The sequence below is a fragment of the Dunckerocampus dactyliophorus genome, chromosome 19, assembly GCF_027744805.1.
Source record: "Dunckerocampus dactyliophorus isolate RoL2022-P2 chromosome 19, RoL_Ddac_1.1, whole genome shotgun sequence".
Lineage (NCBI taxonomy): Eukaryota > Metazoa > Chordata > Actinopteri > Syngnathiformes > Syngnathidae > Dunckerocampus > Dunckerocampus dactyliophorus.
The window spans coordinates 14,055,718-14,068,169 of record NC_072837.1 but is presented as its reverse complement, the minus strand read 5'-3'; the positions used below and the strand labels follow the sequence as shown (position 1 = coordinate 14,068,169).

General features: G+C 44.7%; 1 protein-coding gene across 4 annotated transcripts in view; it reads right to left on the bottom strand.

Annotated features, from left to right (window-relative positions):
- Positions 1-12,452, bottom strand: part of col12a1b (collagen, type XII, alpha 1b) — a 71,258-nt gene that overhangs the window by 57,037 nt on the left and 1,769 nt on the right. For all 4 annotated transcript variants that reach the window (XM_054762549.1, XM_054762551.1, XM_054762552.1 and 1 more), the window contains 10 exons: positions 11,508-11,624; positions 9,836-9,979; positions 9,628-9,684; positions 8,969-9,220; positions 8,257-8,421; positions 7,172-7,345; positions 6,807-7,097; positions 6,124-6,726; positions 3,251-3,529; positions 2,904-3,179 (listed from right to left, as the gene is read on the bottom strand). In XM_054762549.1, coding sequence (XP_054618524.1) covers positions 2,904-3,179; positions 3,251-3,529; positions 6,124-6,726; positions 6,807-7,097; positions 7,172-7,345; positions 8,257-8,421; positions 8,969-9,220; positions 9,628-9,684; positions 9,836-9,979; positions 11,508-11,624 — 2,358 coding nt within the window. The remainder of the gene's footprint in view (positions 1-2,903; positions 3,180-3,250; positions 3,530-6,123; positions 6,727-6,806; positions 7,098-7,171; positions 7,346-8,256; positions 8,422-8,968; positions 9,221-9,627; positions 9,685-9,835; positions 9,980-11,507; positions 11,625-12,452) is intronic.

Here is a 12,452-nt window from a genome sequence, read left to right as displayed (position 1 = left end):
AAAGTCAGCAAGGGACCAAACAAGAGGGACACAGCGCCACAGAAGATTCCACAGGTGAGATGGAAGGCTCTGCTTGGTGGAGTGCACTACTTTCCTTGATCACATGTTGTCATGTGATCATCCATGCATCCATAGATTTTCAATACCGCTTCTCCTCTTTAGGGTCGCGGGGGCAAGCTACCACAAATCAGCGAAGCACTATTACTACACAATTCTTGTAACAGAAGACAAAAAGGACCGAGTCTATGGAAGTCTCTCCTAATTTCTCACAATTCTAAAGATGCACGAACACCAAAATGATGTTCATTTGGACTGTTCCACTTCAATTATTCCCTCTTCTTCAAAGCTTTTCCATCCACGTTTGTCCTGCAATCAGGAAGTGCTTTTTGGGCTTCCTCCAGCTGAGCTTTGAAAGAAACGACAGCTGAGTCTGGGATCAGACAAAACTAGAGTACTTCACAACGTGTGCATTTTCTCCAGCATCACTTGATACGACTTCTGACGTTCCACATTCTGTGTTCAGCCTCCAACACACAAACTGGCTGAGCAGAGTTCCCCTCACTAAATGTGACGTGAAGAATACTCCATGTCCCAAGGCCTCAGAACACATCCAGCACTCCGTGAACGCAACACAGCGGAACAAACGGACACGACGCATTGGAGCCACGAGCCAGCTTCATTCCAAGCAAGCATGAAAATGTCAGCAGTTCACCTCAAATTCATCAGAAAGTCCTGTGCTTTTTTTCTTTCTTCACAATCTTCATAACAGAATTCCTGAGCTTCCGTCTGTTTTTAATTCCTTTCACTGACTGTGAGTGAAGCCAACACGGCAGACTCAGGTTCACCACGTGTGACACTTGGGGAATGTTTGAATGAGTGGCAGACAGGAGGAACTGTTACCTGCAGGTGGACTAACTAACTGCTGACACACCTTAAAACAAACATGGCTGTGTCTCAAGTGGTGAATTTATGTACTTATACCTAGTCTTTTAAATGCATAAGTATGTTCACACTGACAAATACAGCAAAATACAGTACACTGTCAGTAGGGGTGGGGGAAATAATCGATTCTTAGATGCATCACGATGCAGACATTGGCGATTATTAATCAATTCATAAATGTCAATAATCCATGGTGACGAAACAAAAAAAACGGAACAAAAAGCCAGAACAAAAAGAAGGAGAGCGGAAGTCCCGCCAGGACAGTGGTGCACTTAAGTGTAAGACGTTACCAGAATGGCTGAGCGTAAATTCCGACCCGCACCCGCTGGATTTAAAGCCAGCGTCTGGAAGCACTTTGGCTTTCACGCAGTTGAAGGTAAAAATGAGCTGGATAAGAGCCAGACAGTATGCAAGCTTTGTCATACAAGCTTACAATATTTTGGGAACACGACAAATATAATATAGTATTATAGTATAGTAAAAAATAAATTATGTATAGAAAAAACCTCTGCATGAAAAAATGTGCAAACTATTGATCACAAAAAAAAGATGCATCCAGACGCAGTTTCAATAATCGTTTTATCATCGCATCGCAGGCCTCTGAATCGTAATCGCATTGAATCGTAAGGTGGCCAGAGATTCCCACTCCTAACTGTCCGTACCCGAATGTTGTACAGTGTTCCCTCGCTCCATCACGGTTCACCTTTCGTGGACTCGTTGATTTGCGTTTTTTTTTTGTGCAACTTTAGTGCTTTTTTTTTTTAATTTATTTTTACAGCGTATCAACGCTATTACAGGCCGAGCCTGGCCCTTTAAGAATAATTGCATTGTGTGAAGCTGAGTATTGCAATTCTGTGCTTTAAGCACAGGCAGCGGTGTCTCTCTCTTCTGTCTGCACCGCCCATTGTCTTCTGCGTCCTGATTGGCTATAGACCAATGCCAATCAATCTCCTTCGTGCAGTCTTTTGTTGTGACGGTAATGCCTACCAAACTAGCTAACAGTGGAGCTGCTTGCTAACCGAGAAGAAGCTAACCGAGTGAGAAAAATACAACGACAGGAGCAATATGTTTTAAGAAGGATACTACAGCCGAACAGCGCTAGGACAAAGAGGAACGGTCATTGGAGGTCATGGGAAATGCATGTGAGTCACTTAATTTCTTGTGTCCAACCTCTAAGGTTGATCATTAAATTTCAAACAAAATCTGAACTTTGAGAGTGTTTAAACAAGAGCGAAATGTGAGAAAATGTTAATGCCTGTCTGAGAACAGTGTATAAAGTGTATGGTGAGGGGTTTTACAGCGGTAAAACATAGATAATAATTGTAAAAAAAAATGTAGTTGGCTACTTTGCAGATTTCACTTATTGCGGGCTATTTTTGGAACCTATCCCCGTCATAAACAACGGAACACTGTACTCAAAACACTCAAACTGGTGGGTGTGCAGTGATGGACACTCAATAGTCGCCATCTTGGCTACATAGCGGAGGGGCACGGATTAACGTGAAATAATGGTGGCTGATGGAGAGTAGTGAACAGAAAAAGAGGAAGACAATCGTCAAGTGTACAGTAATTGATGTGGGACAACACTAGGCCATCGTCAGACTCCACACAGTCAGGATCTATGTAGACAGTGTACGCAGTACTGTATATATATTATATATTAACGTGTATTCCATTTGAGACACAGCCATGTAAAAAGCTCCCACTGATACTCAACCATTGATGAGACATGACAAGTTTGAAGCCTCTCTATGAAACAATCTTTGGCTTTTCTGACATTCCACCATGACGTGAGCTTGTCAACAAATCAACGTTGGAGCTAAACACTAACGCAAGTGGTGTGTGTGATGATTACTGCACACAAAACACTCAACATAAAACACAACAGTAACATTAGCATCAGCAGCAGAGGCATCATACATCATGGAGTGGCACCATGTTAACAAGAAGTGCATCTTCACCTTCTTTGGTGGTGCCATACGTCTGCAGTGGCGGTCCAGACCCAGACTGGTACTCGGCAGTGACGGTCACCAGGTAGGTGGTCCGAGGTCGGAGGCCTTGCAGCACAATGTCGGTCTCATCGCCGAGCGTGGTCACCTCCGCCCTGGCACCTGCCTCTCCAACAGGTTCAAAGGTCAAGCGGTAGCGGATGACGGCTCCTCGCGCCGGCTGCCACCACACCCGGAAGCTGTCCGTGGTCTCCTCCGACACTCTCAGGTTGCGTACCGGACCTTGTTCTGCGAGCGACAGTCAACACTTTAATTTCACCTGTGGACCACAGAGCTGCTTCTCTGAGAAGCTCATTTACCCTCCAGGGTGGTCTCGTAGCCGCTCAAAGGCAGACTGTCGCCTCGCTCGTACTGAGCAGAGATGTTGACTTGGTAGCGGGTCATGGGGGTGAGGTAGGGGAGGACGGCAGTGAGGGTGTCCCCGGGGACGGACATGGACACCCAATGGCCGTCAGGGATGTCCGCAGGCTTGAACTGAATCAAATAGGACTCCACGTCGGTGGCGTCGATTTCCCAGGAAGTGCGGAAGCTTCTAGAGGTGACCTCGGAGAAGGACAGGCCTCTGGGCTGAACCAGCTCTGAAGACATGTGAAAAGGTGACAGGTCAAACACATTTACACTAGACAAGCTTTACAAAGTTCAGAGTTTCCCATACATTTGCCCGCCACAAATAGATGTTTGCTTTTGCTCATAAACACATTATAATATGCAATAGGGATGTCCTGACCGATCTTCAGGATCGGGATCGGCTGGCGATCCACTGTATTTTTATAATATCTGCTTCCGCCACGAGATCGGGCCGATACGGTTGCCGTATCACGTTCCTAACTGTGGGCCACACTCCAACATGGTAGGTGTGGTAATGCACCTCAAAGCTGGTTGCCACTCTACTCCCGCCACCCGCAAGAAAATAGAAAACGCAACACCACCATGCAGACATGTCTGCAGTGTACCGTGGTGAAGTTAGTTTCATGTTGGACGTTGGATATTCGGCTCCAGAGCTACAGCGGTACTTTCCCTTCACTGTGCCCGGACTGCTCTGCCATTGTGCAGGGAGCTTGCACGCAGTGGTGGAGCTACGTGGCCACAGCCACCACGTAGCCACTGTGGCCACCCTTGCTCACTCTCCAGCCACCCCACTGGCCATCTCGACATATCAGGTATCACCTTATTGTCCACCCCAACAAAAAATCTCTGGCTCCGCCACTGCTTGCATGCGAAGTGCTGCTCTAAACCGCTGCTTGGTTACACTAGGGACCGCCAATAAATTACTATTGCGCTGAAGAGTTTGTTAAAAAAAAAAAAGTCATATATTCTAAATCACACACCAAATTGATCTTGTCAGAGATTTGTCCTACCCTATAATTTTATCTTTTATTGGATTAGCGACATGACTCAGAGGTTTGTTCCAAAAGCCAACAATATTGTTGGTCATGCTGCGTAACAAAAAAAGTAAATTCAATAATACTTTGGTTGCATTATTTTTAATGCTTTGAAGAGCTACAGTATTTTCATAGCAATATTCAATTACACAAATTCATGTTTGTAACAAAAGTTTATTGGAAAAAAGAAAAGGATCGGTACCGGATCAGATCGGCAAATCGGAATCCAAAAAATGTGGATCGTGATATCCCTAATATGTAACTAACGGGTAACTTGTTAGCACACCACATACACATCTTTGCAACACTGTTTGCTCCATTTAGCGAGTAATCAGACCCCTCCAGATACTCTTTTCAAAAAAGCGACTTGCAACAAATCAAGTGAAAAAACCTCTGGAGACTAAAAGGAGAGGCCTTGAGAAGGGTGAGCTGTCTGAGTGGGAAAGGTATAGATGTGTGTGTTCAAGCAGTTTGTCTTCTATTTGGAGGATTTCTTAAGCTTTGGCAGCATCTGAAAAAGCTGTGTATAGGCTTCACTTTTGCGTCTCTCACAGCACGCAACTGTAGTGCGTTCAAGGACCGCCGAACAAAGTGCGAAATCTTCATGAAAAAGTTAATGAAACATTATAACATTATAACATATTAAATGTTGGGCTTTCTAACAGAGAATCTAACATGAAAGCACGTATGGCTCTTCTCAACGAGCAGCAGGTGCTGCTCTCAAAGCACTAATAAGCGCCTCTGTCTTGCTTGCGACATTAAAAAAAAAAAAACAAGACAAGAAGAAGCGGCAAAAGAAGACGTCCACTACAATTACATACAAATGCATCTTGGACGTTTGTGCAAGTCAGACAACGCCGTCATTACGTCACCTCCACCGCCACTAATAGATTGCAGCCCTGTGGGGAACACTGATGTTCAAACAAGCATCAATAAAACACAAACTACTAACTACAAGTACAAACATCACCATCACTACTCTGCTAGCTAGCAAACGTTGCTAGCTGAGCTCTGCCAAGAAAATTGAAAAAAAAACTGCAGGAAGTCACACATGACGGAGATGTGATTGATCTACTGTAGATATGATAGATGGAAATGTGATAGATGTGAATGTCACAGTCATGTAGATGACAGTGGTGTGATAGATGTGCTGTGATGTGAACATGATAGATATATGTGACAGACAAGATACAGTAGATGTGACTGCCGTAATAATCTATGTTTGCAGTTCATTCAAAGAGCTTGTGTGAAGTGGTGAAGACTTGGTGTTGACATGAATCATAACATATGATATCATAGGCTTGGTGTTGACATGATATTATACTGTATATGATATCATAGGCTTGGTGTTGACATGATATTGTATATGATATCATAGGCTTGGTGTTGACATATTATACTGTATATGATATAATTGTAGAAGAAATCTGCCCTTCCAGCATGCGAGTCTCTCTCATAAGTGGAGAAACTCTAAACGAGCAGATGTCGCATGTTGGAACTCGACGAGCAGATGGTCCGGCCGACTAATGGCTCCAAGGAATGCATGTCAGCATTTGTTTATTGCCTCGACACGTAGGACACACCTACACAGTCACCTGGCGTTGCAGACAGCTTTTAAAACATGTCTGCAAGCGCCACTTGACCCACTTGTCCTCTTTCCAGTGCAGGAACTCTGCCTGACATCACGGCTGCAAAGGTCACCATGTGTGGAGCACATGAAGAGAGGAGGAGTGTTTTCACGGCTGCTTTTGCATCAGACAGAAGGAACAAAATGGTGGCGGCTGACTTACGTCTCTTCTGGATGTTGCGAAGCTCCTGCTCGATCCTCAGGCAGATGGACTGCGTGAGCTCTTTAGAGATCCTCTGGAAAGCGTCAAAGTCCTCCACGGTGTACACGTGCGTCTCAGCGGGCGAGTTGGCGATGGCCTCCAGCTCGGACCGCACGGCGTCCTTCACGCCCACCGCAAAGATCTCCACATCAGCATCCCTCAGCTTGGTGGCCGGCTGCTGGAAGGCGTCTGAAGACTTTCCATCCGTAATGAGGATGGTGACTCGAGGAACGTTGGCCCGTGCACCTTTAGCCAGCTGGAAGATCTTGTCCCTCACGTAGGTCATGGCCTTGCCCGTGTTGGTGGAGCCACCTCGGTACGGGAAAGACCTCACCGCCTTGACCACGCCACTCAGGTCGTGGTGAGTGTTAAGGAAGAACTCGGTGTGCGGGTCGCGGCTGTACTGGACCAAGCTGATCTGGACCTTGTCTGGTCCAATGTCAAAGGTGGTCACCAGCACCTCCAAGAAGGCTCGGACTTTAGCGAAGTTGGCTAGGCCGATGCTGTAGGACCCGTCCACCAGGAGAACCACGTCAGCTTGGACGTCCACGCCAAGAGAACATTCTGGTATGAGAGACGAGCACCTGTGAGGGATGTGTGTTTGCACCAAGAGAGGTTGGAGCAGCACCTGAACTTCTACTCACCCACTGACACCTTAACTGGCTGAGTCCTCTGCAGGACCACCACGGGCTCGCTTGGCGTGAGGCCTTTCAGCGCAAACAGGCTGATCTGGTACTCCATGTCCGGCGAGAGGTCACGGACCACCACTGAGGTCTGGCCCTGGCCCACGTACAGCTCCTGACGCTTGCCACCGGCCATCATGGGAATCATCTGCACCTTGTACCCGGAAACGTCGCCAGTGGATGCGCTCCAGCTCACCCTCATGGTCTTTGAGGCCACCTCCAGGACCTGAAGGTTGGAGGCGGGCTCGACAACTGCAAGGAAGCACAGAGTGAACATTGTGAAGACAAGAAGAGCTTGAATGTGAAAGATCTTGACAAGATCTCACCTTCTTCTCCACTGGCCAGAGAGCTGAGCTGATCTTCAACACCCGCACACACCTGACTGATGACCTCTCTCTGAACATTCTGGGTCCTGTCCAAGGCGGCCACCTTAAAGACGTGACTTCTGGAAGGAGAGGAGGCCAGCTCCTTCATCTTCTCCTCATCACCCTCCTGGACTCCTACAACGTGGAATGAAGACACAGTCAATGTGTGACAAGAGACAAGTATTGGGACAAGTGAAGACAAAATTGAGACTGCAGCCACAGCAGCATCCATTTTCACAAGTGTGTGAGGTCAGAGGTCACTGATGTTGGACCTATTCTAGTTCTGCCACAACAAACTCCTCTGAGCAGGATAGTTGGAAGTCTGAGCTAAGATGAAGAATGAAGATTCGGTCTCTGTGCCCCAAAATGTAGCGTACCTGCACTTTTTTGGAGCAGGTAAAGGTGCACACATTTTTTTTTCATTATTATTTTAAAACATATATATTTTTTCCATGATTATCCCTTGTGAGGACAAGCGGCGATGGATGGTTATTTATATATATATATATATATATATATATTTTTTTTTTTTTTTTGGTGCAGTTACTGGATGCACTACACACAGTTATTGTATGTACTTTACAGTTACTGTGTGTACTGTACACAGGTGCTGTATATACTACACAGTTACAGTATGTACTGTACTGTTTGACACAATGTGTATTTTATTTATCATTTTCTTTTCACTGCAGCTTTGGTGTCTCAGCTGCTCCAAACCTGATCTGCTGTGTTTTACAGTCTTTAACTACTCTACCAAAATGTGTGTGTGTGTGTGTGTGTCTACATGGTGTAGGTGGAGCCCCCTTCAGGCTGTTCTCCAGCAGTGCTGTTTTATCTCTTCCAGCTGAAGATGAGCTGATTGTTTATCTGAGCACCATGGCAACAGAGCACTTGTGTTTCTGCGTCCACTTTGTGGAAAGGCTGACGGCGCTCACATTCCTGCTTTCCCCCATTAACCGTGAAGGAATCTAAGCAGGATTGCACTCCTGTTGCTAAGGAGCAAAAGGAAGCAGAGAAAAGAAGAAGGTTGTGTTGTGGCGGCGTACCGACAACAAAGATCTCCACGCCCGCACTCCTCAGCCGCCTGGCGGAACGTTGCATGGAATCCTCCCACTGGCCGTCTGTTAGGATCAGCAGCACTTTGGGAAAAGCCGTCCTGGCGCCCGCCGCCTCCGTGAAGGTGTTTGTCAACAGGAAGTCCAGAGCGTCACCTGCAGTAATCAAACACAAAGACATGAAAAAAAAAAATGGAATTCAGTAGTACTAAAGTACTAAACCATATATTGCTGTCGTCCTCATTTCCAAATATCATTAATGCTGCTCTACACAAATAAAAGCTGCATTACTCACTGGACACTACATTAGATACACCATCTCATGACATCCAATGCATCAAAGATAATGTTGACATTTGATTGACAATGTCAGAGAGGTATTCACTAACAAATGAAAGGATGAGGGTCACTTTGATACATTTTGTACACTAAAGATGCTAAAAATAGGCCAATATATGCATATCAGATTTATCTTGTACCTGACAAAGAAAAATGTATCTCATTAATAATCAATTCATTTTATTTGTCTAATATAACAAGGCCCAATTAAAAATGGCCCCCGGGCCACACTTAGAACACTGCTTCTATCACACATTAATGTAACTATGTTTATAATCGTTACTGTATGACACTGAGAGTTTCCTAACATTTGGACCCTGGCACCTGGCTAAATAATAGTAGCAGTAGAAGATGAGGAGTCCACCTGTCCTGGCGTGGTCTCTGTGGTGTGCCAGCGAGCTGATGGCGTGCATCAGTGTGGGTCGGCTCACGTGTTGGTCCAGTCTGAACCCGGTGGGCGTGTCCCCGCCGTACTGGACCACTCCCACGCGCGTTTTGTCTTCGCCGATCTGGAAGGCGCCGGCCACGGCCGCCATGAAACTGCGCACCTGTTTGAAGATGCTGCGGCTGGCGTCCACCAAGAAGACCACGTCGGCCACCGCGCTCACCGGGCATTCTGGAAAGAATCAATCATCACACATTCTCTCGAGTTTTGTCGCTCTCCACTTTTCTCAGCACTTTATTTCAGCCATTATTTCTTAGTATTTTTTACATTTATAAACAGAAATGGTCACTCACCATAGTTCATGTAGACAAAGCAAACAAAGGAATAAACAAATACATTTCTGGCATCTTTAGCTGCCATTATTTCAAGTTAGTCCCTCCCTTTCCTCTACACAGCCACAATGGCGACTGTTCAGGGTGGTAAGTGTCCATCTCAACATTTGAGTTCTGAGAATGTACTGCATTTTGCCATACTCCTCAGTGTGAATGCATTTAGAGTGCTGGCACAGTTTAATAATTGTCAGTCCGATCCTCAGATCCGCACTCAAAAGACTAAGTGCACCAATGAAAAAGACTTACTGAGGGAGGCGGAGTCTGGTCTTCCAGAAGGTCCTCGCGAGGCGCCGCCCGACTCAACTGCAAAGGAGAAATTATCTTAAAGCCGAAACTAAAAAAACGAAGTTGCTGTTACCTTAACGAGCTGTCGATATGTCACATGACACCTTTTCAACATCGCAACCTGTCTTTACAGCCAGCGTGCACGTGCTCGGCAGATTCAGGCACTCACTTGTGATCTGGCCCGAGATGGGAAGACTCTCCTCTGAGCCGGCGTACGCCGATATGCTAACTGAATATTCCACATCTGCATTCAGGTCAGAAATGGAGGTCGTGGTGGCCGACGGCGCCAAAGCAAATTCTCGTGTTAGTTCTCCTGCAGGGAAGAAAAAGACAAACACCATGACAATGTGAAATGTTCATCAGCCGCCCCTGCCAAACGAGACGCTTAAAAAATGTCTTTTCTCGATACCAAACTTTCCATTTACGTTTCTGCCAAATCTGGAACAGATTAGGCTCAGACCTGATTTGACCCTGCATAGCTCCACGATGGAACTTTTAGAATGTAAACAGAATGCGGAGCTCCCTGGTGGAGGTAACAACATGGAAAGTTAAAAGACATGAGTGAAATTTGTTCTGATACGTTCGAGAATGTTCTCATGTTTAAATGTTTTCATGTTTTAACACTTGCACATTTCAACACTTTCATGTGTCAACATTTCAATATTCTAGCGCTTTATTGTTTTAATGCTTTAATGTTTCAACACTTACACGTTTTAACATTTTAGCACTTCAACTTTTCAATGATTTAACACTTTAACGTTTTAATGCTTTAAGGCAGGGGTCTCAAACTCGCGGCCCGCGGGCCATTTGCGGCCCGCCAAGTCACATTTTGCGCTCCGCGACTTGACAGAAAAGACTACTGTAAATGCGGCCCGCAATATCTAAGTGAGGGTTTCTCAAACTCGTGGGCCGTGAGCCATTTGCGGCTCGCCGAGTCATATTTTGCGGCAAACAACTTGTCTTCAAAGATTACTGCGACAAGCCAATGTTACTCGTAGGATGCACACATAAGCCTACGCTCAACTAAGAGTGAGTGAGTCACTTAAAAAATGTGGTAAAAAAATTCCACCCATTTTCTATACCGCTTGTCTTCATTAGGGTCACAGGTAAGATGGAGCCTATCCCAGCTGAATGCAGCAAAATATAAACTGTGAAATTATTTATTTTTTTATTTGAATCACCCTATTACTGTATCAAGATATCATTGTTATTGTGAGCCATGTATCGTGTGTCGTATCGTGAGGTACCCCGAGATTCCCAGTCCTACTCCCAATACTTGATGTGGCCCAGCCTCACTCAGACTCTACCTGCAGCGGCCCCCAGGTAAATTGTGTTTGAGACCCCTGCTTTAAGGTTTTAATGTTTCAATACTTTTACCAATACTTTATCATTTACCATCCAAACTGTATTTTAAAGTTTTAATCCTTAAACGTTTCAACACTTTCATGTTTTGAGATTTTAGCGCTTTAACATTTGAATGCTTTAACATTTTAAGGTTTTCATCTTTCAACACTTTAACATTTCAACATTTTAGCGCTTTCACATTTTAATACTTTAAGGTTTTAACACATGTCAATACTGTTCACATTTCAATGCTTCAACACTTCATTTTTTTCATGTTTCTATGTTTTGACATTTGACTTACCGTTTTACTGTTTTCACTTTTTAATGTTTTTTAATGTTTAGCCCGAAATAAAAAACAAAACAAAAAAAAAGGTGTAGTTGGTGAAGTTGAAAGAGTTTTTCTTGGCAGCGTGTGTGTGGATTCAGAAAAAACAACAAAGTCTACTTCTTAAACGCAGGGCGTGTCGCTCGTGTTGGACGTGCTCATGCTTGCTCACCTGTGTCAGAGGTCACATGTATCCTGTAACCATCTATGTCAGAGCGTGACCGCTTCCATGACATCTGCACCGTCCTCTCGTCCAAAATGTGAAAGGTCAAATCTGACGGTGGCTCCACTGCGGACACATAAGGTGAAAAATGTGAAAAAAGCTGCCAGTGGAGGCGCTGTTGTGTATTTTGTTTTGTTGGATTAGTTTGAACACACAAAACAACTTCCGACACTCCACTACAGTCCAGAAGGAAATGGACAGAAGACAAATGAACATTCTGGAAGCAAAGAAAGGCCAAAATCTAAGAATGAACAACTGAAAATGAATCCATTGTCCTCTTCTATTAATACAACCATTTCCATTTATATTCAAATAGTCTTTTTACAAAGTCAATCATTTTTATTGACTTGAATGAGGTTGAACTGTATTCATTAAAGTTTAAATTTAAAAAGTTCAAATTCATGAGGCTTTTCTTTGCTCACACATGAAAATAAAAACATGTTTTCATGTCAAACACAAAGTGTTAAAAACTACAATGTGGATCCCAGCATCAATCCAACTGTTGGAAGTTGAATTGTGACTGCCACTGGATCGAGTTCTGGTTCTGGTCTCCTCAGAGGCCTGGACTCCGTGAACAAAGGTCAAAGGTGATGTGATGTGACCTCCGTCATGCACGTGTACATGAAAAGTTGTTGGCAACAACTTGTGGACAAAAAGTGTCATGTACACAAAGACTGTGTGTTTTTCTCCAATATTTCAAGGTGATATTCTTCAGGTTGACAATGTCACTACACAATCTGTACCGGAAACACAATCTGTTCTGTACATGTGCAAAACGGGTCTGCTAACAAGATACGTTTGGATGGGTGGAAGGTATTTCTCCATTTCAAAGGAAACTGTGTAGTTGCTGTTACACGGGCGAATCCACCTTTGCACTCGGCTTAGGTCGCTTAC